General features: G+C 41.4%; 1 protein-coding gene across 31 annotated transcripts in view; it reads right to left on the bottom strand.

Annotated features, from left to right (window-relative positions):
- DOCK3 (dedicator of cytokinesis 3) overlaps positions 1-23331 on the bottom strand; it is a 718052-nt gene extending 694721 nt beyond the window's left edge. For all 31 annotated transcript variants that reach the window (XM_035275648.3, XM_035275652.3, XM_035275649.3 and 28 more), the window contains exon 1: positions 22958-23331. In XM_035275648.3, the coding sequence (XP_035131539.2) occupies positions 22958-22994 (37 nt within the window). In that variant the 5' untranslated portion in view covers positions 22995-23331. The remainder of the gene's footprint in view (positions 1-22957) is intronic.
- Positions 23332-25185: the final 1854 nt, after the last annotated feature.

Raw genomic sequence — 25185 nt, 5'->3', positions numbered from 1 at the left:
CAGCTCAGCACTTGAGCTCCTATAAAGGACAGACTGTCTCCTCAAGCAGCTCCCTGACCGCCATATATCCAAAGAGTCACCTCATAAAGAAGAGATCAGACTGACATTTGGCATGTATCCTTCTGGGACAAAGATAGAAGAAGAAACTAGTAGTAACCCTTACTGTCCTGCAGCTGCTGCAAGTGATCCCCAGGCAAGGAGGACCTCAGCAGTCCTAAAGCAGAGGGGCCAGACTGTTAGAAAGAAAACTAAGAAAAAGAAATAACTTCATCATCAACAAACTGGACATCCATTCAGAGACCCAATCAGAAAGTCAGCAACTACACAGACAACCGGTGGATAAATCCACAAAGATGGGAAGAAACCAGTGCAAAAAGGAGGAAAACACCCGAAACCAGAACACCTCTCCTCCTACAAGGGATCACAACTCCTCACCAGCAAGGGAATAAGGCTGGATGGAGAATGAGTGTGATGAAATGACAGAATCAGGCTTCAGAAGGTGGGTAATAGGAAACTTCTGTGGGCTAAAAGAACGTGTTCTAACCCAATGCAAAGAAACTAAGAACCTTGAAAAAAGACTTGATTAAATGCTAACGAGAATGGACAACTTAGAGAGGAATATAAGTGAATTGACGGACCTGAAAAACACAACACAAGAACTTCACGAAGCATGCACAAGTTTCAACAGCCAAATTGACCAACCCGAAGAAAGAATATCAGAGGTCGAAGATCAACTCAATGAAATAAAACATGAAGGCAAGATTAGAGAAAAAAAGGGTAAAAAGGAATGAACAAAGTCTCCAAGAAATAGGGGACTTTGTGAAAAGACCTAATCTACATTTGATAGGTGTACCTGAATGTGATGGAGAGAATGAATTCAAGCTGGAAAATACTCCTCAGGATATCATCCAGGAAAACTTCCCCAACCTAGCAAGGCAGGCCAATATTCAAGTACAGGAAATACAGAGAACACCACAAAGATATTCCTCAAGAAGAGCAACGCCAAGGTACATAATCGTCAGATTCACCAGGGATGCAATGAAGGAGAAAATGCTAAGGGCAGCCAGAGAGAAAGGTCGGGCTACCCACAAAGGGAAACACATCAGACTCACAGCAGGTCTCTCAGCAGAAACCCTACAAGCCAGAAGAGAGTGGGGGCCAATATTCAACATCCTTAAAGAAAAGAACTTTCAACCCAGAATTTCATATCCAGGCAAACTAAGCTTCGTAACTGAAGGAAAAATAAAATTATTTGTGAACAAGCAAGCACTCAGAGATTTCATCACCACCAGCCCTGCTTTACAAGAGATCCTGAAAGAGGCACTAAACATAGAAAGGAACAACCAGTACCAGCACTCCAAAAACAAACCAAATGGTAAAGAGCATCAATACAATGAAGAATCTGCATCAACTTACAGGCAAAACAGCCAGCTAGCATCAAAATGGCAGCATCAAATTCACACATAACAATATTAACCCTAAATGTAAATGGACTAAATGCCCCAATCAAAAGACACAGACTGGCAAATTGGATAAAAAGCCAAAACCCATTGGTGTGCTATATCCAGGAAACCCATCTCACATGCAAAGACACACAAAGGCTCAAAATAAAGGGATGGAGGAAGACTTACCAAGCAAATGGAGAGCAAAAAAAAAGCAGGAGTCACAATTCTCACCTCCGATAAAATAGACTTTAAAGCAACAAAGATCAAAAGAGACAAAGAAGGTCATTACATAATGGTAAAAGGATCAATGCAACAAGAAGAGCTAACGATCCTAAATATATACGCACCCAACACAGGAGCACCCAGATACATAAAACAAGTTCTTAATGACTTACAAAGAGACTTAGACTCCCACACAATAGTACTGAGAGACTTTAACATCCCATTATCAATATTAAACCAACAAGAAAGAAAATCAACAAGGATATCCAGTACCTGAACTCAGACCTGGAACAAGCAAACCTAATAGACATTTACAGAACTCTCCACCCCAAATCCACAGAATATACATTCTTCACAGCACCACATCACACCTACTCGAAAATTGACCACATAATTGGAAGTAAATCACTCCTCAGCAAATGGGAAAAAAAGGAAATCATAACAAACAGTCTCTCAGACCAGAGTGCAATCAAGTTAAAACTCAGAATTCAGAAACTAACTCAGAACTGCATAGCTTCATGGAAACTGAACAACTGGCTCTTGAATGTTGACTGAATAAACAACGAAAAAGAAGTTCTTGGAAACCAACGAGAATGAAGACACAACATACCAGAATCTCTGGGACATATTTAAAACAGTCTCTAGAGGAAAATATACAGCAGTAAGTGCCCACATGAGAAGCAAGGAGAGATCTAAAATTGACACCCTATTGTCAAAATTGAAAGAGCTACAGGAGCAAGATTTTAAAAACTCAAAACCTAGCAGAAGACAAGAAATAACTAATATCAGAGCAGAACTGAAGGAGATAGAGACACAAAAATCCCTTCAAAAAAAAATCAATAAATCCAGGAGCTGGTTTTTTGAAAAGATCAACAAAGTAGACAGACCACTAGCCAGATTAATAAAAAAGAAAAGAGAGAAGAATCAAATAGATGCAGTAAAAAACGATAAAGGGGATATCATCACCAATTCCACAGAAATACAAACTACCATCAGAGATTACTACAAACAACACTATGCACAGAAACCAGTAACCTGGAAAATATGGATAAATTCCTGGACACTTGCACCCTCCCAAGCCTAAACCAGGAAGAAGTCAAAACCCTGAATAGACCAATAACAAGGGCTAAAGTCGAGGCAGCCATTAATAGCCTACCAACCAAAGAAAGCCCAGGTCCAGATGGGTTCACAGCCGAATTCTATCAGACATACAAAGAGGAGCTGGTACCACTCCTTCTGAAACTATTCCAAACAATCCAAAAAGAGGGAATCCTTCCCAAATGATTTTATGAGACCATCATCATCCTGATACCAAAATGTGGCAGACTCAAAAAAAAAAAAAAAGCTTCACGCAATATCCCTGATGAATATAGGATGCAAAAATCTTCAATAAAATATGGGAAAACCGATTGCAACAGCATATCAAAAAGCTTATCCATCACGAACAAGTAGGCTTCATCCCAGGGGGGCAAGGCTGGTTCAACATACACAGGTCTATAAACATAATCCTCCACGTAAACAGAACCAAAGACAAAAACCACATGATTATCTTAATAGACACAGAGAAGGCCTTCAACAAAATTCAACAGCCCTTTATGCTAAAAACTCAATAAACTAGGTATTGATGGAACGTATCTCAAAATAATAAAAGTTATTTATGACACACCTACAGCCAATATCATACTGAATGGGCAAAAACTGGAAGCATTCCCTTTGAAATCGGGCACTAGACAAGGATGCCCTCTCTCACCACTCCTATTCAATATAGTACTGGAAGTTCTAGCCAGAGCAATCAGGCAAGAAAAAGAAATAAAGGGTATTCAAATAGGAAAGGAGGAAGTCAAATTGTCTCTATTTGCCGACGACATGATTGTATATCTAGAAGACCCCATCGTCTCAGCCCAAAATCTCCTGAAACTGATAAGCAACTTCAGCAAAGTCTCAGGATACAAAATCAATGTGCAAAAATCACAAGCATTTCTATACATCAATAACAGACTTAAAGAGAGCCAAATCAAGAATGAACTGCCATTCACAATTGCTACAAAAAGAATAAAATACCTAGGAATACAACTCACAAGGAACATAAAGGACCTCTTCAAGGAGAACTACAAGCCACTGCTCAACGAAGTAAGAGAGGAGACAAACAGATCAAAAAACATTCCATGTTCATGGTTAGGAAGAATCCATATCATGAAAATGGCCATACTGCCCAAACTGATTTATACATCAACACTATCGCCATCAAGCTACCTATGATCCTCTCCACAGAAGTGGAAAAAAACACCTTAAACTTCATATGGAACCAAAAGAGAGCCCGCATAGCCAAGATAATCCTAAGCAAAAAGAACAAAACTGGAGGCATCATGCTGCATGACTTCAAACTATACTACAAGGCTACTGTAATCAAAACAACATGGTACTGGCACCAAAACAGAGATATAAACCAATGGAACAGAACAGAGGCCTCGGAGGCAACACCACCATCTACAACCATGTGATCTTTGACAAATCTGACAAAAACAAGCAACAGGGAAAGGACTCACATGTTTAATAAATGGTATTGGGAAAACTGGCTAGCCATATGCAGAAAGCAGAAACTGGGCCCCTTCCTGATACCTTATACTAAAATTAACTCCGGATGGATTAAAGACTCAAACATAAGACCTAACACCATAAAACCCTACAAGAAAACCTAGGCAAAACCATTCAGGACATCGGCATAGGCAAAGACTTCATAACTAAAACACCAAAAGCATTGGCAACAAGAGCCAAAAGAGACAAATGGGATCAAATTAAACTCCAGAGCTTATGTACAGCAAAAGAAACAATCAGTAGAGTGAACTGGCAACCAACAGAATGGGAAAAAATTTTTGTAATCTACCCATCTGACAAAGAGCTAATATCCAGAATCTACAAAGAACCGAAACAGATTTACAAGAAAAAAACAAACAAACCCATTCAAAAGTAGGCAAAAGACATGAACAGACACTTTTCAAAAGAAGATATATATGAGGCCAACAAACATATGAAGAAATGCTCATCATCACTGGTCATTAGAGAAAGGCAAATCAAAACTGCATTGAAATACCACCTCACTCCAGTTAGAATGCCAATCATTAAAAAATCTGGAGATAACAGATGCTGGAGAGGATGTGGAGAAATAGAAACCTTTTCACACTGTTGGTGAGAGTGTAAATTAATTCAACCATTGAGGAAGACAGTGTGGTGATTCCTCAAGGACCAATAAATAGATATTCCATTTGACCCAACAATCCTATTACTGGGTATATATCCAAAGGATTATAAATCATACTATTATAAAGACACATGCACAGGTATGTTCATTGCAGCATTGTTTACAATAGCAAAGACCTGGAACCAACCCAAATGCCCATCCATGATAGACTTGACAAGGAAAATGTGGCACATATACACCATGGAATACTATGCATCCATAAAAAATGATGAGTTTGTGCCCTTTGCAGGGACATGGATGAATCTGGAAGCCATCATTCTCAGCAAACTGACACAGGAACAGAAAATCAAACACCACATGTTCTCACTTATAGACAGGTGTTGAACAAGGAGAACACAAGGACACAGGGAGGGGAGTATCACACACTGGGGTCTGTTGGCAGGGAATAGGGGAGGGACAGCAAGGGAGATTGGGGAGGGATAATATGGAGAAATGCCATAGGTGACAGGGGGATGGAGGCAGTAAACCACATTGCCATGTATGTACCTATGCAGCAATCCTACATGTTCTGCACATGTACCCCAGAACCTAAAGTGAATATATATATATATATGAAGGACAACAATAAAGAAAGTTACATTTAAAAGAAAATATCGGCTGGGTGTGGTGGCTCACACCTGTATCCCAGCACTTTAAGAGGCTGAGGCAGGCAGATCACCTGAGGTCAGAAGTTTGAGACCAGTCTAGCCAACATGGCGAAACCCTGTCTCTACTAAAAATACAAAAGTTAGCAGGGAGTGGTGCATGCACCTATAATCCAAGCTACTTGTGAGGCTGAGGCAGGAGAATCACTTGAACCCGGGAGGTGGAGGTTGTAGTGAGCCAAGACTGCACCACTGCACTCCAGCCTGGGCAACAAAGTGAGACTCTGTCTCAAAAAATAATAAATAAATGAAAATAACAAGAGCCCTACTTAAATTACTGGTTCACTGCAATAGATGATTCACATTCTCCAAGCACTTTGTATATTATGTGGCAACCAGCTATCCAACAAAGCCATGAATCCTTCAAAACTGTTTCACCACATGGAGACCAAGCACCTTGCATTAAAAGACAAGGCTTTGGAGATTTTCAAAAGAAAAAAATAGTAAACACGAAGAACAGAAGCAAGTATGAAGGTCACCACTTCATCAAATGTGTCTGCACTTGAGACCATCATTCTTAGTGGCTAACCACATCACTAAAACTAAGAAGCCCTTTACTAATGGTGAAGAGTTGATTCTGCCTGCTGCTGAGGACATTTGTCAGGAACTTTTAGGAGAGGCTGCAGTTCAAAAGGTGGCACATGCTCCTCTTTCAGCTAGCACCATAATTAAGACAAATTGATAAAGGAGCAGAAGATATTGAGGTACAACTGTTAGAGAGGATTAATTAGTCACTGTGGTACACAATCCAGGTTGACAAATATAGCAATGTTGACAAGGCAACAATGCTTGTTTTTGTGCAATATGTTTTTCAGGAAGATGTACATAAGGATATGTTGTGTGCACCTTTGCTGCCAACCAGTACCACAGCTGCATAACTATTCAAGTCTTTGAACAATTACATAACAGGAAGACTGAATTAGTAATTTTGTGTCAGTATATGCGTAGATGGAATGCCTGCCATGACTGGACAGCTTACTAGTTTCACTACTCAAGTCAAAGAGGTCACTTCTGAATATAAGTCTATAAACTGTGTCAAAAAATGTTGGCTGAGGCAGGAAAATTGCTTGAACCTGGGAGGTGGAGGTTGCAGTGAGCCAAGATCATGCCACTACACAACAGCCTGGGCAACAGAGCAAGACTCCATCTCACAATAAATAAATTTTTTTAAAAAAGACAAAATATGCCACCTGAACTTAACATTTTGCAAGACGTGATTAAAATTATCAACCACATTAAAGTACATGCCCTTAGCTCATACCCATTTGTGTAGCTCTGTGAGGAGATGGACACAGAGCATACATGTCTTCTCTTACATACAGAAGTGAGATGGCTTTCTAAAGGTAGATCACTGGTCAGAGTTTTTGAGTTATGAGAGCAACTCCAATGATTTCTTTTAGAAATACAGTCAGTCACCACTGGCAGCATATTTCAGTGACACAGGATAGGTCACAAACTGCTTACTTGTGTGACATATTCAACCCACTCAATGTGTCACTTCAGGGGCAAACAACACTGTGTTCAAGTCAGCAGATAAAGTGGCTGCATTTGAACCAAAACGAGAATTATGGGGGCGATAAGTGAACATTGGGATTTAGCAAAGAGTTTTTGTTTTGTTTTGTTTTGAGACGGAGTCTTACTCTATTGCTAAAGTGCAGTGGCGCAATTTCAGCTCACTGCAACCTCCGCCTCCCAGGTTCAAGCAATTCTCCTACTTCAGCCTCCCAAGTAGCAGAGATTACAGACACACACCACTATGCCCAGCTAATTTTTTGTATTTTTAGTAGAGATGGAGTTTCACCGTACCACTATGCCCAGCTAATTTTTTGTATTTTTAGTAGAGATGGAGTTTCACCATCTTGGCCAGTCTGGTCTTGAACTCCTGACCTCAAGTGATCCACCCACCTTGGCCTCCCAAAGTGCTGGGATTATAGGCATGAGCCACTGCACCCAGCCTTTTATTTATTTGTTTGTTTGTTTATTTGTTTGACTATCGAGTCTCACTCGGTTGTCCAAGCTGGAGTGCAGTGGCACAATCTCGGCTCATTGCAGCCTCCATCTCCCAGGTTCAAATGATTTTCTCCTACCTCAGCCTCCCCAGTAGCTGGGATTATAGGTGTGCGCCACCACATCCAGCTAGTTTTTGTATTTAGTAGTGATCGTTTTCACCACACTGGCCAGGCTGGTCTCAAACTCCTTACCTCAGGTGATCCACCTAACTCGGCCTCCCAAAGTGCTGGGATTATAGGTGTGAGCCACCACCCTCTGCCAGCAGAGATTTTAAGATACTGAGCTAGGGCCTTCTTTCTTCCAGCTGGTGCGTGATCACCTATCTCAGCTTTCCAAAGAGTCTGAGCATTACTTCCCAGCCACAAAAGACCCCCAAATGGGGAAGGAATGGATCCATGACCCATTTGTGAATAAACCAGGTGAATCGACTTTCTCCATGGTAGAAGAGGATCAGCTGCTTGAGATCACAAATGATGGGAGCATTAATAATATGTTTGGGGCCGGGCGCAGTGGCTCACACCTGTAATCCCAGCACTTTGGAAGGCCAAGGCAGGTGGATTATGAGGTCAAGAGATTGAGACCATCCTAGCCAACATGGTGAAACCCCGTCTCTACTAAAAAATACAAAAATTAGGCCGGGCACAGTGGCTCACGGCTATAATCCCAGCACTTTGGGAGGCTGAGGCGGGTGGATCACGAGGTCAAGAGATCGAGACCATCCTGGTCAACAAGGTGAAACCCTGTCTCTACTAAAAATACAAAAATTAGCTGGGCATGGTGGTGCACGCCTGTAGTCCCATCTACTCAGGAGGCTGAGGCAGGAGAATTGCTTGAACCCAGGAGGCGGAGGTTGCGGTGAGCCGAGATCCTGCCATTGCACTCCAGTCTGGGTAACAACAGCGAAACTCTGTCTCAAAAAATATATATATATACAAAAATTAGCTGGATGTAGTGGCGCACATCTGTAGCCCCAGCTGCTCAGAGGCTGAGGCAGAAGAATTGCCTGAACCCGGGAGTGAGACTCTGTCTCAAATAATAACAGTATGTTTGGGATAACTTCATACATTCTGGATTAAAATCTCCATACATTCTGGATTAAAGTCAAGGCGGAATATCCTGAGATCGCCACAAAAGCACCGAAAAGCCTGCTTCCATTTCCAACATCCTATCTTTGTGCAGCAGGGTTTTCTGCAGTGACAGCAACCAAAATGAGATTAAGGCACAGACTGGACATAAGCAACACACTTCTGGTGTCACCGTCTTCCGTCATCCCCAGATGGGACCATCTACTCGCAAGAAAACAAGTTCAGGGCTCCCACTGATTCTACATTATGGTGAGTTGTAAAATTACTTCATTATATATTAAAATGTAATAAAAATAGAAATAAAGTACACAATAAATGCAATGCACTTGAGACCGATCCAAGATGGCCAATCACTAACAGCTCAGGATTGTAGCTCCCAGTGAAAGCTCAGAGAACGAGACAACACCACACTTTTAGACGAATTTTCGTCACTCACGGATCAGCCGATTCCCAGTGGAGGAGCCCCACGGGTCGCCAGCGCGACTCTTGTGGCAGCCGCAGCGGTTTTGCCGGCGCCTCGGCACAGCAGCTCTTCCTGCAGAGCAAACGGGACTGCTTCCCCTACTGACCGGAGTTTGGAGCTCCGGGAAGTCAGAGCCGCTTGTTGCGGACTCAAGAGGGAAGCCAGACCAGAGATTCCCAGGCAGAAGAGCACCATCAGTTTTATCGCTGCTATTTAGGCCGCCACAGTGGGTTGCTCAGATCCCAGCACTGGGAATCAATAAATTGGACGTCGACTCAGAAACCTAATTAGAAAGGCAGTTCATCTACAATGAAGGGAAAAAAACAGCCTAAGAAGGCCGAGTATACTCAAAATCAGAACCCATCAGCAACGGAAGAAGCCCTGATGGAAAAGGACTCATCAGCAACCGAACAAGCCCTGATGGAAAAGGACTCATCAGCAACAGAACAAGTCCTGATGGAAAAAGACTGTGTTCCATTATCTGAAATAGGCTTTAAAAGGTGGATGATGAGAAACTTCTGGGAGTTAAAGGAACTTGTTCTAACCCAATGTAAAGAAACTAAGAACTTTGAAAAAACGTTCGATGAAATGATGAAAAGAATAGACAATATAGAGAGGAATACAAATGAACTTATGGAGTTGAAAAATACAACACGAGAACTCAGTGAAATATGTACAAGCTTAAATAGCCGAATGGATCAAGCAGAAGACAGGATATCAGAGGTTGAAGACCAACTCAATGAAATAAAACGACAAGACAAGAATAGAGAAAAAAGGATAAAAAGGAATGAGCAAAGTCTCCAAGAAATATGGGACTATGTGAAAAGACCTAATATACATTTGATTGGTGTACCTGAATGTGATGGAGAGAATGAATTCAAGCTGAAAAATATTCTTCAGGATATTATCCAGGAAAATTTTCCTAATTTAGCAAAGCAGGACACTATTCAACCCCAGGCAATACAGAGAACACCACAAAGATATTCCTCAAGACCAACCCCAAGGCACATAATCGTTAGATTCACCAGGATCGAAACGAAGGAGAAAATATTAAGGGCAGCCAGAGGGAAAGATCAGGTTACCCATAAAGGGAAGCCTATTAGGCTTACAGCAGATCTCTCAGCGGAAATCCTACAAGCTAGAAGAGAGTGGGGGCCAATATTCAATATACTTAAAAAACAGAACTTTCAGCCCAGAATTTCATATCCTGCCAATTTAAGCTTTACAATTGAAGGAAAAATAAAATCTTTTAGGAACAAGCAAGTACTCAGAGATTTTATTACCACCAGGCCTGCTTTACAAGAACTTCTAAAAGAAGCATTATACCTAGAAAGGAACAACCAGTATGAGCCTTTCTAAAAATACACCAAAATGTAAAGAGCATTAACATAAAGAAGAATTTACATCAACGAAAGGATAAAATAGCCAGTTAATATCAAATGGCAGTAATCCTAAATTTAAATCGACTAAATCCCCCAATCAAAAGATACAGACAAAATCTAACGGTATATCTAAAGATATACAAAGACTCAAAATAAAGGGTTGGAAAAAAACTTACCAATTAAACGGAGAGCAAAAATAAATAAATAAAAAGCAGGAGTTGCAATTCTCACAATTAAAAAAATAGATTTCAAAGCTACAAGGATACAAGGGTAAAAGGATTAATGTAATAATAAGAGATCTTAACACCCAGACACATAAGACCCATAATGAGATTTAGATTCAACGAGACAGAAAATTGATAACGATATCCAGGACTTGAACTCAGATCCAGAACAAATAAACTCAATAGAGCTCTCCATTTTAAACACATAAAATATACATTATCCACTTTAAACACACAAAATATTGATCAGCCATTATTGATACCCATTTTAGGAATGAAGTAATATTTCTTTTTCCCTCTTTTTCTCTTTTTCCCTCTTTTTTTTCTCTATTTCCCTCTTTTTCTTTCTCTTTCTTCAGAAAAAAAAGAAAAAAAGAAAATCTAAAGGGATTTAAAAAGCAAAAACAAACAATAAAAACCCTGTTAGATGAAAAATAAGTGGGATGAATTGCTGGGTGCTAAGTAGTTATTTTAAAAATATTCGAAAGACATGATCATTTTAAAAGAGAGTTTCTATTCCCAATTGCTACAAAAGTATAAAATACAGAAGATCAATGAGAATTCATGATAATTCATCAATGTCCTCAAAAAAAAATAAAAGATAAATGCAATGCACTTGAATCATCCTGAAACCATCCCCCCATCCCTTCTATGGAAAAACTGTCTTCCACAAAACCAGTCCCTGGTGTCAAAAAGGTTGGGGACTACTATATAAAGGATTAATATTCAAAAACTATAAAGAACTCCTACAACTCAACAACAAAAGAACAAACAACTCAATTAGAAAATGGGGCAAGACAGCTGGGCGCGGTGGCTCACTCCTGTAATCCCAAAACTTTGGGAGGCCGAGGTGGACGGATCACCTGAAGTCGGGAGTTTGAGACCAGCCTGTTCGACATAGAGAAACCCCATCTCTACTAAAAATACAAATTAGCCATACGTAGTGGCACATGCTTGTAATCCCCACTACTCAGGAGGCTGAGGCAGGAGAATCGCTTGAACCCAGGAGGTGGAGGTTGCAGTGAGCCAAGATCACACCATTGCACTCCAACCTGGGCAACAGGAGCAAAAGTCCATGTCAAAAACAGAAAATGGGCAAGGTTTTGCAGACGCCACTACCCCCCAGACCTCCCTGCCACCAGCCATGGTCAACCCCACCATGTTCTAGGCCACGGACAGCCCTTGAACCACTTCGCCTTTGAGCTGTTTGCAGACAAAGTTCCAAAGACAGCAGAAAACTTTCATGCTTTAAACACTGGAGAAAAAGAATTTGGCAGTAAGGGTTCTGCTTTCATAGAATTATTCCAGAATTTTTGTGTCAAGGTAGTGACTTAACACGCCATAATGGTGTGACAAGTCCAGCTACAAGGAGATTTGACGAGAACTTCATCCTGAAGCATACACTCACTGGAACTAACAATTTTCCTATGGATGTCAGTGAGGAAGAAACAAATATCCCTGTATTAACATCATAATCGTCATAACCACTTATTTGTATTAATAATGTCAAATCACTAGAAATTCAGTTAAACAATTGATACTCAAGAAGCGGTAGTAGGGGACCTTTTACTTTTATCATGCTTGAGGATTTATTCCTCTCAAGCATGTATCAATTTTGAAATTTTTCAAAATGCAAGTATGTGGAGGAAATAATGCCCAATGCTAACAAAGATGCAGAAAACAAGTACCCTCACTGTCCTAGAGGACAATTTGGCAACAGTTAATTCCAAACACCCAACTGCTCAAAAGTAGGAAAGTAAGTAAAGGACAGTATATCTGTATTACAGAACAGCAGTCTTAAAAGAGTGAAGAATCCAGATATAAGAACATGTTCAAAGTATGACAGATTTAAAATAAAAGTAGATGGCAAAACAATATAAGCAGTATAGTTCTAAATTTATTTTAAATGCCTACTTACACATATATACAAAAAAAACTAAAAAGATATGCTAATGTGTTAAGAGGGGTTAACTAGGTAACAAAAATAAGAGATCACTTTTATGTTCTTTTCATGTTTTTCTACATTTACTGAGATTTCTGTAATGATATATATCTTATGTAATCAGACGGAAATGTTACATAGAAAAATAAAAAGCTCAAATGTATTCAAGATATTGAATTCACAATACAGGAAAAACTAGATATGTCATATTTTAGAAAAAATTCTAACAAAAATAGACAAAATATCTTCTTGGTGCTCTTAAAGGTTTAACTTTGAGTTCCCTGGAAAAGTCACTCATCTAAAACACAGCATTCCCCAAAGATGTCAAACAAAAGGGGTATTGTCGGGATAAGTTCAAACTGCATCCTAATTACCTGCTGTAAGAGTTCTGGATCACTGTTGCGATGACTGTGAAACTGTAGGTGAGAGAGTGGGATTCGTACTGGAATCCTAAGGCTCCCACTCAAAATCTGTCATTTGAATTTAGCCATCGGCAGTAAATCTCTCTGACAGGCTCAAGAAAGAGAAAGGCCAAGAGAAAAAAAGAAGTATACTCATGATGTCACAAATTTCTAACAATCAAATATTATTAGATTTACAGCCTGCCTTTTAAAATACTGTAAGGATTAATAAAGCAAAATAAAATTCTTCACTAAGTTGGACTCCTAATTAAGCATTCACCAGTCACTCACTATGAACTAGGTTCTGATGATACAAACATGAAGACAAAGTTCCTTATCCTCAAGAAACTCAGTCCCTGAGGCAAAAATGCAATTAAGTACGATGTAAAGGGACAAATACCATACTAGAGGTTGGTACCAACTGCAGTAGAAGCAGCAATGCTTATTTATATCAGGCAGAATTGGGAAAGGCATAAAAAAGAGATGATGTTTGAGCTTTTTTTCAGTTGACATTCCCCAAGCAGAGAAAGGGAATCATAGGATTCCAATGATATAACAACACCCTGAGTACAGCAATAAAGGTAGAAACATTATAGGATTCCAATGATATAACAACACCCTGAGTACAGCAATAAAGGTAGAAACATTATAGTCCCGTCTGGAAAAAGGTGAATTATCCAGTATATCTAGAGTGTAGAAAATGTGGAGAGAGCCTGGGCACAGTGGCTCATGCCTATAATCCCAGCCCTTTGGGAGGTCAAGGCAGGCAGATTACTTGAGGTCAGGAATTCAAGCCCAGCCTGGCCAACATGGTAAAACCACATCTCTACTAAAAATACACACACACACACACACACACACACAAAGTTAGCTGGGTGTGGTGGCATAGGCCTGTAGTCCCAGCTACTCAGGAGGCTGAGGCAGGAGAATCACTTGAACCCAGGAGGCAGAGGTTGCAGTGAGCCAAGATTGCACCACTGCACTCCAGCCTGGGTGACAGAGCGAGATATTGTGGGGAGGGGTGGGGAGGGGTGGGGAGGGGAGGGGAGGGGAGGGGAGGGGAGGGGAATGTCAGAAACGAAACTCAAGAAAAGTTTAGCACCACCCTTCCTCCTATAGAGGAACATGAAAATGGAAGTTAACATCTTTCCAATGCTGGTATTTCTTTCTCACTCGCCATGCTTTAATAAGTCCACACAGACCTTTTAGCAGCATCTTTCCCCCTTAAAACATCATAGCCATGAACTAAGGCTAAGGAGCCCAACCTAACCCCAAACATTATCTAGTTCACAAAGGTGCCACAGCTGGCACAATCACAAAATGTCATACAAATAGTCTGCATCCAAATCACAATACTGCAAACACTACTTATTTACACACTTGTTTATTAGCCACTTGGAAAAACACAGAAGACACGCTTATCAATTGCGTAAAAGTTCAAAGAAAAGATGGTAAAATCTTGAATCACAAATTTAAGCTTCAAAAAGATTTGACAGGTTGTACTCATAAGCCAAATACAGTGGTTAAAATGTTAACAGAAATATAAAATATTTTTAAATAAAACTAAAATTGTATATTTCTGTTTAATATCAATCACAGAAGTTCAAGATGGAGGGGATATAGCTTGACTTCAGTTCATATGAAATAAAACCTAGAATTTAGTTGTTATAAATTCAATATGAGCAATCAGTGTGAAATGGCAGCTCAAAAGTCTCCAAAAGTCCGTCTTCATGCCACATTAACAAAATGTCCAATTTGATGCTACAAATGTGTGTGTAAAACCTTCTACAAGTCTGGGTCTGAGGTATATCTGCCAAGAATACAAAGATGGGCTGGGTGCAGTGGCTCACGCCTGTATTCAACACTTTAGGAGGATCACTTGAGATTAGGAGTTCAAGACTAGCCTGGAACACATGGTGAAATCCTATCTCTACTAAAAACACAAAAATTAGCCAAGTATGATAGCATGCACCTGTAATCCCAGGTACTTAGGAGGCTGAGGCACAAGAATCGCTTGAACCTGGGAGGCAGAGGTTGCACTGAGCCGAGATTGCGCCACTGCACCCCATACTGGGGTGACAGGGCAAAGCTCCATCTCAAAAACATAAAACAAACAAACAAAGATAAGCATCACATAATCCCTACTTTTCTTTATTTTTTTTTTTTAATGGAGTCTCACTCTGTTGCCTAGGCTGGAGTGCAGTGGCACAATCTTGGCTAACTGCAGCCTCCCCCTCCCCGGTTCACATGATTCTCCTGCCTCAGCTTCCTGAATAGCTGAGATTATAGGCACACATCACCACACCTGGCTAATTTTTGTATTTTTAGTAGAGACAGGGTTTCACCATGTTGGTCAGGCAGGTCTCGAATTCCTGACCTCGTGATCCATCCTCCTCCGCCTCCCAAAGTGCTGGAATTACAGGCATAAGCCACCACATCTGGCCCCATAATCCCTACTTTTAAAGCATGTTTTTTTAAACCATGGCTCACAAAATCAATTGAGTTGTCACCAATATTTTTTAATAAAATAAAAATAAACAAAATATTGGCATATACTGCACAAGGACACAGTAAAAGTACCATATCATTAAACTTTTAACTTTTCACACATATGAATAAATGCACATAATATACACATATAAAATAACAATTTTTTTTTTAGATGGAGTCTCACTCTGTCACCCAGACTGGAGTGCAGTGGCACGATCTCAGCTCACTGCAACCTCCCCATCCTAGCTTCAAGCGATTCTTCTGTCTCAACCTCCCGAGTAGCTAGGATTACAAGGGTACACCACCACATTCAGCTAATTTTTATATTTTTAGGGGAGACAGGGTTTTACCATGTTGACCAGGCTGGTCTCGAACTCCTGATCTCAAGTGATCCACCCAACTAGGCCTCCCAAAGTGCTGGGATTACAGACGTGAGCCACCGCGCCCAGCCCAAGATAACAATTTTAAATGTATTTCTTATTGTAGGTCATAGTCAAAAGTTGGAAAGACATTAGTCTAATGGAAGAGGATAAGGTAAATGTAACACTATAAAGTACAAAGTATAACAAGATTTAATACAGAATAAAATATATCTGGTTGAAGAAAGAGAGGAGTAGGGCCAAGAATCTAGGACAGGATTTACAGAGATAACAATATATGAGAGAAGTCTTGGCAGGCTGGAAATAATTTAAGAAATGAAGACATGGGGGAAAGGCACTCTATGTAGAAGTAACAATATGAACAAAGACATGATGCAGCAAATAAGTGTTTAACAATTCTGGCACATGGCAGCACTAGTTTTAAGTAAAGTACAAACAGAAGAACCTGGGGAAAGTTCAGTTTGGCTAAAGGGTAAAGTATAAACAGGTCAGTGGATGAGGCTGAACATGCAAATTTGAATCATAACAAAATTACTAGACGTGTTAAACACTCAATAAATGCTAGCTATTCTAACTAGTCTTAGCTCTAGAGCCTTAAACTATATCATCTATAAGATTTCTTAGAGTTCTAAAATGTATTACTTACTGAAGAGCTATGATGCAAGTTATTTATATGCAAGCACAGAACAAGGACTTATAAGAAACTACAGGGAGTCATTATTGTACTCAATAAGAATGTTCTCACACAGCTAACAATAAAATGGACTGTCCCAAAAAGTGGTGAGGGCACTGGCAATAGATATGTTTGAATATAGGCCAAATACATATCTGTTGAAGGTATGGTACTAAACAGTACTATCAAGTTCTGTTCTATCACACTCTAATTCTTCTATCATGTTGGTTCTCATTTATTAGCAAGAGCTCATGAATGAGTTCCAAAGGGATAGGGAGAATCAGATTGAAGCAGGAGGATGTGGTTTTAATCCATTGTAGGTAAGCAGGAAAACAGGAAGCTTCTGAATGACATTTCCCAACATAGTAATTATCTTTACTAGACTATCCTAAGGGGTGATAGAGCAAATCAACTGCAAGTACTTAGGCCATAGCTAAAATAATTTGGTAATGTATGAAAATTTTTTTAAGGTTTCCAGAGCCTTTATATGAAAAAAAAACTTGCTTTCCATGCAAAAATCTGTCAAGAGGGGGTATGCAAGACACTTAAATGCATAATCATAAACAGATTTGTTCATTACATTAAAAGCATAACACTGGAATTCAAATCATAATACAGCATACCCAATAACGTTTACATATTGGGAATAATTTCAGATCATTCTTAAAGAATAAAAACAAAAATTCAAAACAATTCAAAATATAAGCTATTAAAAATTAAAATTTAGCACCAACGTAAAAATATGGTATGATGTTAAAGTACTTTCAACCTCAATGACCATTCTTTTGAGACTGTTGTACGTCAGAATGTATCTAATAATACTACACAGAAATAGGTGCCATGTTTACAATTTAGCTTAATGTTTCTAAAGCATATTCTAACACTGCATGATAAAATGAACTAGAAATCTGAAGTCTACTCAACAGACTTAAAATGATTAAAAACTTTAACATAAGACCCAAAACTATGTATCTACTAAAAGCAAACATAGGGAAAATGCTTCAAGACATTCATCTAGGCAAAAATTTTATGACTAAGACCTCAAAAGCACAGGCAACAAAAACAAAAAAAGACAAGTGGGGCTACATTAAACTAAAAGCTTCTGTACAGCAAAGGAAACAACCAGAGTAAAGAGACAACCTACAGAATGGGAAAAAATATTTGCAAACTATTTATCTGATAAGGGACTAAGATGCAAAACATACAACGAACTCAACAGCAAAACCAAATAATCCCATTAAAAAGTAGGCAGCAGTATGGGCGCAGTGGCTCATGCCTGTAAACCTGCCACTTTGGGAGGCCAAGGAGGGAAGGTCTCTTGAGACCAGGAGTTCAAGACCACCCTGAGCAAAACAGCGAGACCCAGTCTCTACAATAAATTTAAAAATTAGCTGGGTGTGGTGGCGTGGGCCTGTTTTCCTAGCTACTGGAAAGGATGGCTTGAGCCCAGGAGTTCAAGGTTACTGTGAGCTATGATCATGCCATGGCACACTAGCCTGGGTAACAAAGCAAGACCCTGTCTTAAAAAAAAAAAAAAAAAAAAAAAAGAGCCAGGCATGGTGGCTCATGCCTGTAATTCCAACACTTTGAGAGGCCAAGGCAGGTGGATCACTTGAGGCCAGGAATTCAAGACCAGCCTGACCAATATGGTGAAACTCCGTCTCTACTAAAGACAAAAAAATTAGCCAGGCATGGTGGTGCATGCCTACAGTCCCAGCTACTCAGGAGGCTGAGACAGGAGACTCTCTTGAACCCAGGAAGCAGACGTTGCAGTGAGCCGAGATTGTGCCACTGAACTCCCCCCGGGGCATTGCAGCAAAACTATCTAAAAAAAAAAAAAGACAAAGAAAAGAAAAAAAAGTGTAATACAGAAATATAATTCCTAAGTATGTCTCATCTTTCAAGCCAGAGGCATATACTACTGACAAATTCCTTTCAGAGGACATGGTATAATAAAACAATCTGTGGCTTAGAATCTCAAAGTCCTAGGTTCAAATCTCAACTCAGCACCTACTATCAAAGTACCTTAGATCAGTCTCTTAATTTCTCTTACATAAGGCTTCTTTCTCATCTGTTTACAAAAGAAGGGAGAGGTGGCAATAGAGTGTAAAGCTCAAGTAGAATCATGAATGTGGAAGTTCCCCATGAACAGAAAACATAAACATAAGACATCAAGCACTTCCTCACTTTTCAGAACAAAATTAAGTGATGGGTATCTTTCCTACCCTTGTGGATGTCTTGACCTCTAAAGGAATATTGGGGCCCTTCCAGAGGTTGTAAAAGTTGGGCTTCCCTCATTGAATTAATAACTAAACAGCACATTGCCTTCAGACTATTTTGGGGAGTTCTAGTCCATTTGCCAACAAATTTACTCAAATTCTGTGAACACTCGTTCTTTCAGATCTGATTTCAAGGATCTATTCCGTCCCACCTTCAGATTCTTTCCCTGTACCACAGGATCTTTACAAGTTTCTTTTAAGGACTCAGGGTTTTGTTGTTTCTGACTTTTTTTAAGTGCTTTTCTTCCCTTTCTGGGGAAACCCAAGCAAAAGGAAATTAGGCAAAAGTAATATATAAAATATGTATTACTTTTTTAAATAGGAAAAAAAAAATATAATATTACAAAACTAAAATGTAACATCTTCAGATTGGTAACAAGAAAAATTTTTCATGTTCTATTCAAATGGATTAAGAAAAAATAAGCAATAAATGTCCTGAATTATTTAAACATTTGCCGTAGCTGGGCACAGTGCTTGAAGGTATAATCCCAGTGACTCAAGAGGCCAAGGTGGAGGAGAGCTTGAAGCCAGCAGCTTGAGGCCAGCCTGGACAACATAGCAAAACCGTATCACTAAAAAATATTTTTTTAATTAAAATTTTAAAATTAGCCAGGCAAGGTGGTAAACACTTGTAGTCCCAGCTACTTGGGAGACTGTGGCAGGAGGATCACTTGAGCCCAGGAGTTCAAGGCTGCAGTGAACTATGATCATGCCACTGCACTCCAGCCTGGAGGGTTGACAAGAGCAGGACCCCATCTCTCAAAAAAAATAACTGCCTCATGACAGCAGCAGAATAAACAAGATAACCTTCTGAAGCAGCTTCCACTTTTAAGACATCAAACTAATACATACGTACTCAAACCTTTATGCTTTTCTATTCAAGGAGTTTAATTACAAATAATCTTGTTTTAAAAATTGTTGGTGTTTGCTGTTCCTATTAGAGGGTGAGAAAATAATTTTCTTGGTTTTCGTTTTCTACTTTTGGTACTTTGGGTACAGTCAGTATAGAGAAAGACAGGTGTTTCACGAAAATACCTGGATTTTTCTCACCTAATACACTTTAGAGCAGGAAGCTTCTTGGAAAGGTAGAATAAAGAATGAAAGGATGCAGGACTTTCCAAGCATTCATGGCAACAGAAAAGAAAGCAGAGATTCTCTAAGAGGGAAAGAAACATGAGAAGTCAAAACATGAGTGAACGAGTTCAGTAAAGAACAGTCCCTTACAACACCAGAGAAAGAGAGCAAGACAGTCAAGTATATCACAAAATACTGCCCACTACCAAGAAGAAAATTAAGGGAAACATACAATCGCTGAAGGACAAAAAAAAATTAACAACGTTTGGGATCCAGTTTCTTCATCTGTGCGATAATGATAACATTAAGACTACTCTGGGAATTGACATGGGGTTACCTAAGTGAGAGTCCCTGGCACACTGACAGACTTATCATTGACCCTCAGAAAAGGATACTGTCCTCCCCACTGCCTAAAGTCACTCACAGAATATTACAATGGAAAGGGGAGCTCAGTCATCACCTCATCCTAAATGAATAAATCAAATAATTCAGTCATGTTATAACTGGTACAGAATTCCTATATTATAAAAAATTGAATAAGATACCACAGGATCTCAAATACAAATGAACAGCTGCAATGGAAAAAACCCTTTGTACTGCTGCAACAGGGGACTCCTTCCCTCACTAAAATCAGGGCAAAAGGAGGCCTTCCACAAACTTCTCCAAATTGGTAGGAAGTGAAGGCTAAGGGGTTTCCCTCTTTGCTGTACAATTGATTACAGGTTGACAAACAGAGACAGAAATCTGTGCTCCCAGTTAGTCATAAAAATCAAAGCTGAAACTCAAAACATTTTCTCACAGGAACAATGATAATGGTTACATTTTCAAGCTAGCCCTCATAGCAATTAAATGATGCAGCAAAATGCCATTTTAATTAACTATTTTTCTCATAAGCATAATGTATAAGCCACCTTATAAAGTGGATTTTATGAAAAGCCCTAGAAGTGTAGCCCTAACATCCTTATGTAAAAAAAATGTCTACTGAGTTTTAAACAATTTACAGAAAAACTTTTAGATCATAACTAAGGAAGGGACAGTAGAAGAAGACTGTGAGATAAATAGGAGAGAGAGTTGCTTGGTTTGGTAGAAAGGGCATCTAAATTATACTAAACCAGAGCTTCTATGAAAATGCCTTCTGTGTAACTGTCTCTCTCATTTAGCAAGCATTTAAGCTCTGCCCTGAGCCCAATGCTGTGGCCCTCCAAAAGGAATAACAATTTTTTTTAAGCTAAACACACAATCCTAGGAATGTAAGAATTGCATTGCATCTTCCCGAGTAAATAACATACCAAACCTAGGGCTTTGGGATTCACATATACCTATCTTGACTACCTTGCATTGGCTCTGTCTCAGAACGAACACACTTAGTGTTATTAGTCTAAATACTAAGGGGAAAAGAAGAAACGAATGCTTATTAAGCATTCAGTATGTTCTCATTTCACTTTCACAACCCTGTAAGATAGGTAAACATTATCCCCAATTTACACATTAAGAAAATGATGTTAAATTACTTGCCTACAACACCAGTAAAGAGAAGCTAGGACTCTGGATTCCACTTTGTTCACTACTCAAGGGCTTCTCCCCCGCTAAAAAATCAATCATAGGGTGCCACTGGAGAGTTGACCACTCACATCAGTTGCTTGTTATTCTAGTTAAGCAGTTCTGGGAGTGAGTTATGGAGAAGATAAACCACCAACTCCTCATTTCACAAAATCAACTCAGTATTCAGGGAATACTCTAAGAAAAGAGGTAAAATGTCCCCAGAGGTGAATACCAGCTCTTCGCATCATTTCCCAATTCCTTCTCAATAGAGACTCTAGGACTAGAGCTCCCTTTATCACCACCATCCTAGCATAGCTAATTGTTTCAGAAAGTTACCTTTTAAAACAAGATTTTCTACTAGAATAGAAGACCTCTCTGCTGGTCCTTAAATTTAAATAAATTCCATTTTCGCATGATAACCTGCCTGATAGCATTCCAAAACATTCGTTGCCACTGCAGTTTCAAGTTATTTTGCAGTGAATTGTGAACTACATCTTGATTAAATTGCAGTAAAGATGGGAAACAAAAAATCATGTTTAGAATAATTTCCTATCTAAAATTTTCCATTATGAGCTGAGGAAAAATGAAACCTGTACACTCAACATTTTAAATCTGTTTCTAACTAAACAAGATGATAGGTGATGCAATGAGGCTTAACTCTATCATGTAATTACCACAAAACACTAACACTGCAAAAGTAAAACATTCAATACTTTACTGAATATTCTTTTTGAAGAAGTTTAATATTGTAAGAATTATTTAGCTTCTAGAGTTTAACACTTACAACTGATAAAAAGGGGTTTCTAAGAGGAATAGGGTCTCTCATCTGAAAACAAGGTTTTTTTGAAAACAAAACCATGTGATAAAATACCTAAACTTAACATTCATACATGTCCAAAAACATTTCCCATTGTAAAGTATTACTTCTAATACTAAAGGCAAAAAAAAAATTAAAACAGATCAAATATTTGCAGTCAAATGCCCAATTTTTTGAATTGGGAAAATGATGTCAACGTTTTTCATCCGTTTTCTTGTAAGGTTCCAGTACAAAAATAAACAGTCATCGGGCTCATCAATTCAGGTGCGGAAACTCATTAAAATCGAGCTTTTGGAGCGAAGAAAACACATTCCTAGAATTTGTCTTCTCTGGTAAAACTGCCCGATGGCCCACACCAGAAACCTCAGGCAACTGCCCGGGCCTTGCCCACCCCTCCCGCGGGCCGCACCTGCCAAGGCCGCACCGCCAGCGCCCCCTGCCGCCCTCTCTGCACACAGAGACCCGAGCCCACCCCCGCACCCGCCCCCACCCCGCGCTCGCCCAGCGCAGAGGCCGCGCAGCCTGCGGGCAGGGGCGGGGGCACGAGGGTGCGAATCCAGGCGTGGCCGGGAGCTGGGAGCGTCCCCCAGAACCTCCGCCACGGCCAGACCGGAGCCTCACCTACCTACGCCGTATTTCTCCTCCTCCGTGGGGGTCCACATGGCCGGGCCGGGCACGGCCCCGCGGGCGCGGCGACCGGGCGACAACGCGGCGGGGACGGCCGCGGGCCAGGCTGTGGCGCACCGCGAGCCGAGGCGGGGGCGGTCAGGCGGCGCGGGGCAGTGGGCGGCGCATCCCTCACAGGCCGTACGGGATGCCGCCGCCACCCCCGCCACGTCTGGACCGCTAGGATCCGCGGGTGGCCCAGCAGCCCCAGGCGGCGCGGGCGAGGGCTCGCCACCTGTCCGTCGCCGCTGCTCCCGCGCCGCCGCTAGCTTCCTCACAGCTCCGCCGCCTGGCTCCCGGCGCCGCCGCGGCTCGGCTCGCCCCAGCGGGCTCGCAGGACGGCGGCGCATGCGCCACTCCCTGCCGCGCAGGGGCTCGCGCCACCCGGGCTCGCGCCGTCCCGAGCCCGCGCGCGAATCCACGAGCAGCTGCTGCGCGCCAGCGGAGGGAAATCTGCGAGAGGCGATTGGGCTGGCTGGCCCGGGACAGGCTTCTCCCCCGATCTGGTGCCCTCAGCTGCAGCAAACTCCGGAGGGGGCGAGGCCGGTCAGGTGGGGGACTCCCTCTACCCGGACTCCCCACTCGCTTCCGCTTCCAGTGCCTCCTTCCTGCGCCCGGAGATGGCCACGGGCCTCCTGGTCAGAGAGGGGAGATCTGGAGAAGGAGGAGACGACACCATTTTCAGACCCATCCCAGTTTCACCCACAGTGCTGTCGGAATGGTCCCCGGACCCACCCTGTGCATTCCCAGGGCCCGCAGGGTGGACTCGCCACGAGGGAACCAGGTGGGGTACAGTCGTGCCCCTCTCTCCTGGATGCCGTTTGGTCTAAGGCCGCTGACACCTCCTGGGTTCTTGCTTCTCTAAGTTGGCCTGAGTGGGGAATGTTTGGGGCCAGAACAATCACAGCTGCCTTGCTTTTAAGGAGCACTTCATTGGGCCCTGGGGATTCCTACCTGGGACTCGGCCCCTGCTGCTCCTGGGTGTCTGCCTCCCTTGGAGCCCTGAGTACTGACTCCTACTGGAAACTCACCTTCTCTCTCCTCCCAAAGAATCCATTCATTCTGACGCCTGTAAATGTCACCCTGTGGCCCCCAAGTCAACCACTTACCAAAGGCCAGGAACTGCAGGACTTCTCCTTTGCGCCGACGTTTGAACCACAATGTGTTCCCAACTCTAATCCCAGCAGATTCGCTCATCTCTGTCACTGGCACTTCTAAGTCAAAACCCTGGTGTCATCCTTCACTAGCACTCTGGGACACCCCCACTCTTCAAAGCCCAGCTCAGCCGCTCACCTCCAGGAAGCCTGCCCTCACCCATAGCCTCCTTTCCTTCTTTGTATGGAATTGGAGCTATGTTCAGTTTGTCTTATTTCCCTTGTAAGAATCCCAGAAGGCAAGCTCCAGACTAATAACAAGAATACCTTGTAATCAATAGAGCTTGTTGACTCTTCTTTCAAAGTGTTATGATTGGTAACTCCTCTCAGGCCTGATTGTGCTCCCCTAGGTTATGGCCACCACTTCCCACCTTCCAATCTTTAGGCTTCTCCCCTCACTAATCATAGCATTTTCTCATGCCCAGAAAATGTCCGTTCTGTGAATGATAGAATTTCTCAATAGCTAGATACACTTCTTTTCCAGGGTGGCGGGGGTGTCCAAGAACATAACGAAAGAGGTAAGAAAGAAATAGATGTTTGTCAATGTGAGAGGCAGACCCGTTTGATCTCTTGGAGAAGGGTGGAATGAATAAGTGCTACAGGAAAGGACATAATGGGTGCGAAAAAGCCAGCAGAACTGAGGTCAGTTGGGGAAGACTTCCTCAGGAAAGTTGCCCTGAGATAGCTCTTGGAGTGTGATGCAGATCTGTGGGTTTCAAGAGAGGAGAGGACATGGCCGGAGGGACACTGTATGCAAAGGCCCAGCCAGAACCAGGCAATGGTCTGATGTTGGGATGGCCGTGGGGAATTCTGGGAAAGTAGTTTCCAGGAGTGACAGGGTCAGAACGCAGACCTTTAGGTTCTGGAAAGATAGACCCCCCTGCCCAGTGGCCACCATGAACGTATACTGTGGAATTAAGCCACATTCTTACAAAACTCTCTCCAGGGAGCTATTCAACAAGTGGGGCTACTCTACACAGGCCTTCAGGGAACAACCTTGAAGCTCATTTCATCCTCTAATTTCACTCCCTTG

Source organism: Callithrix jacchus, chromosome 15, assembly GCF_049354715.1.
Source record: "Callithrix jacchus isolate 240 chromosome 15, calJac240_pri, whole genome shotgun sequence".
NCBI lineage: Eukaryota > Metazoa > Chordata > Mammalia > Primates > Cebidae > Callithrix > Callithrix jacchus.
This window is presented reverse-complemented; position numbering and strand designations above follow the sequence as displayed.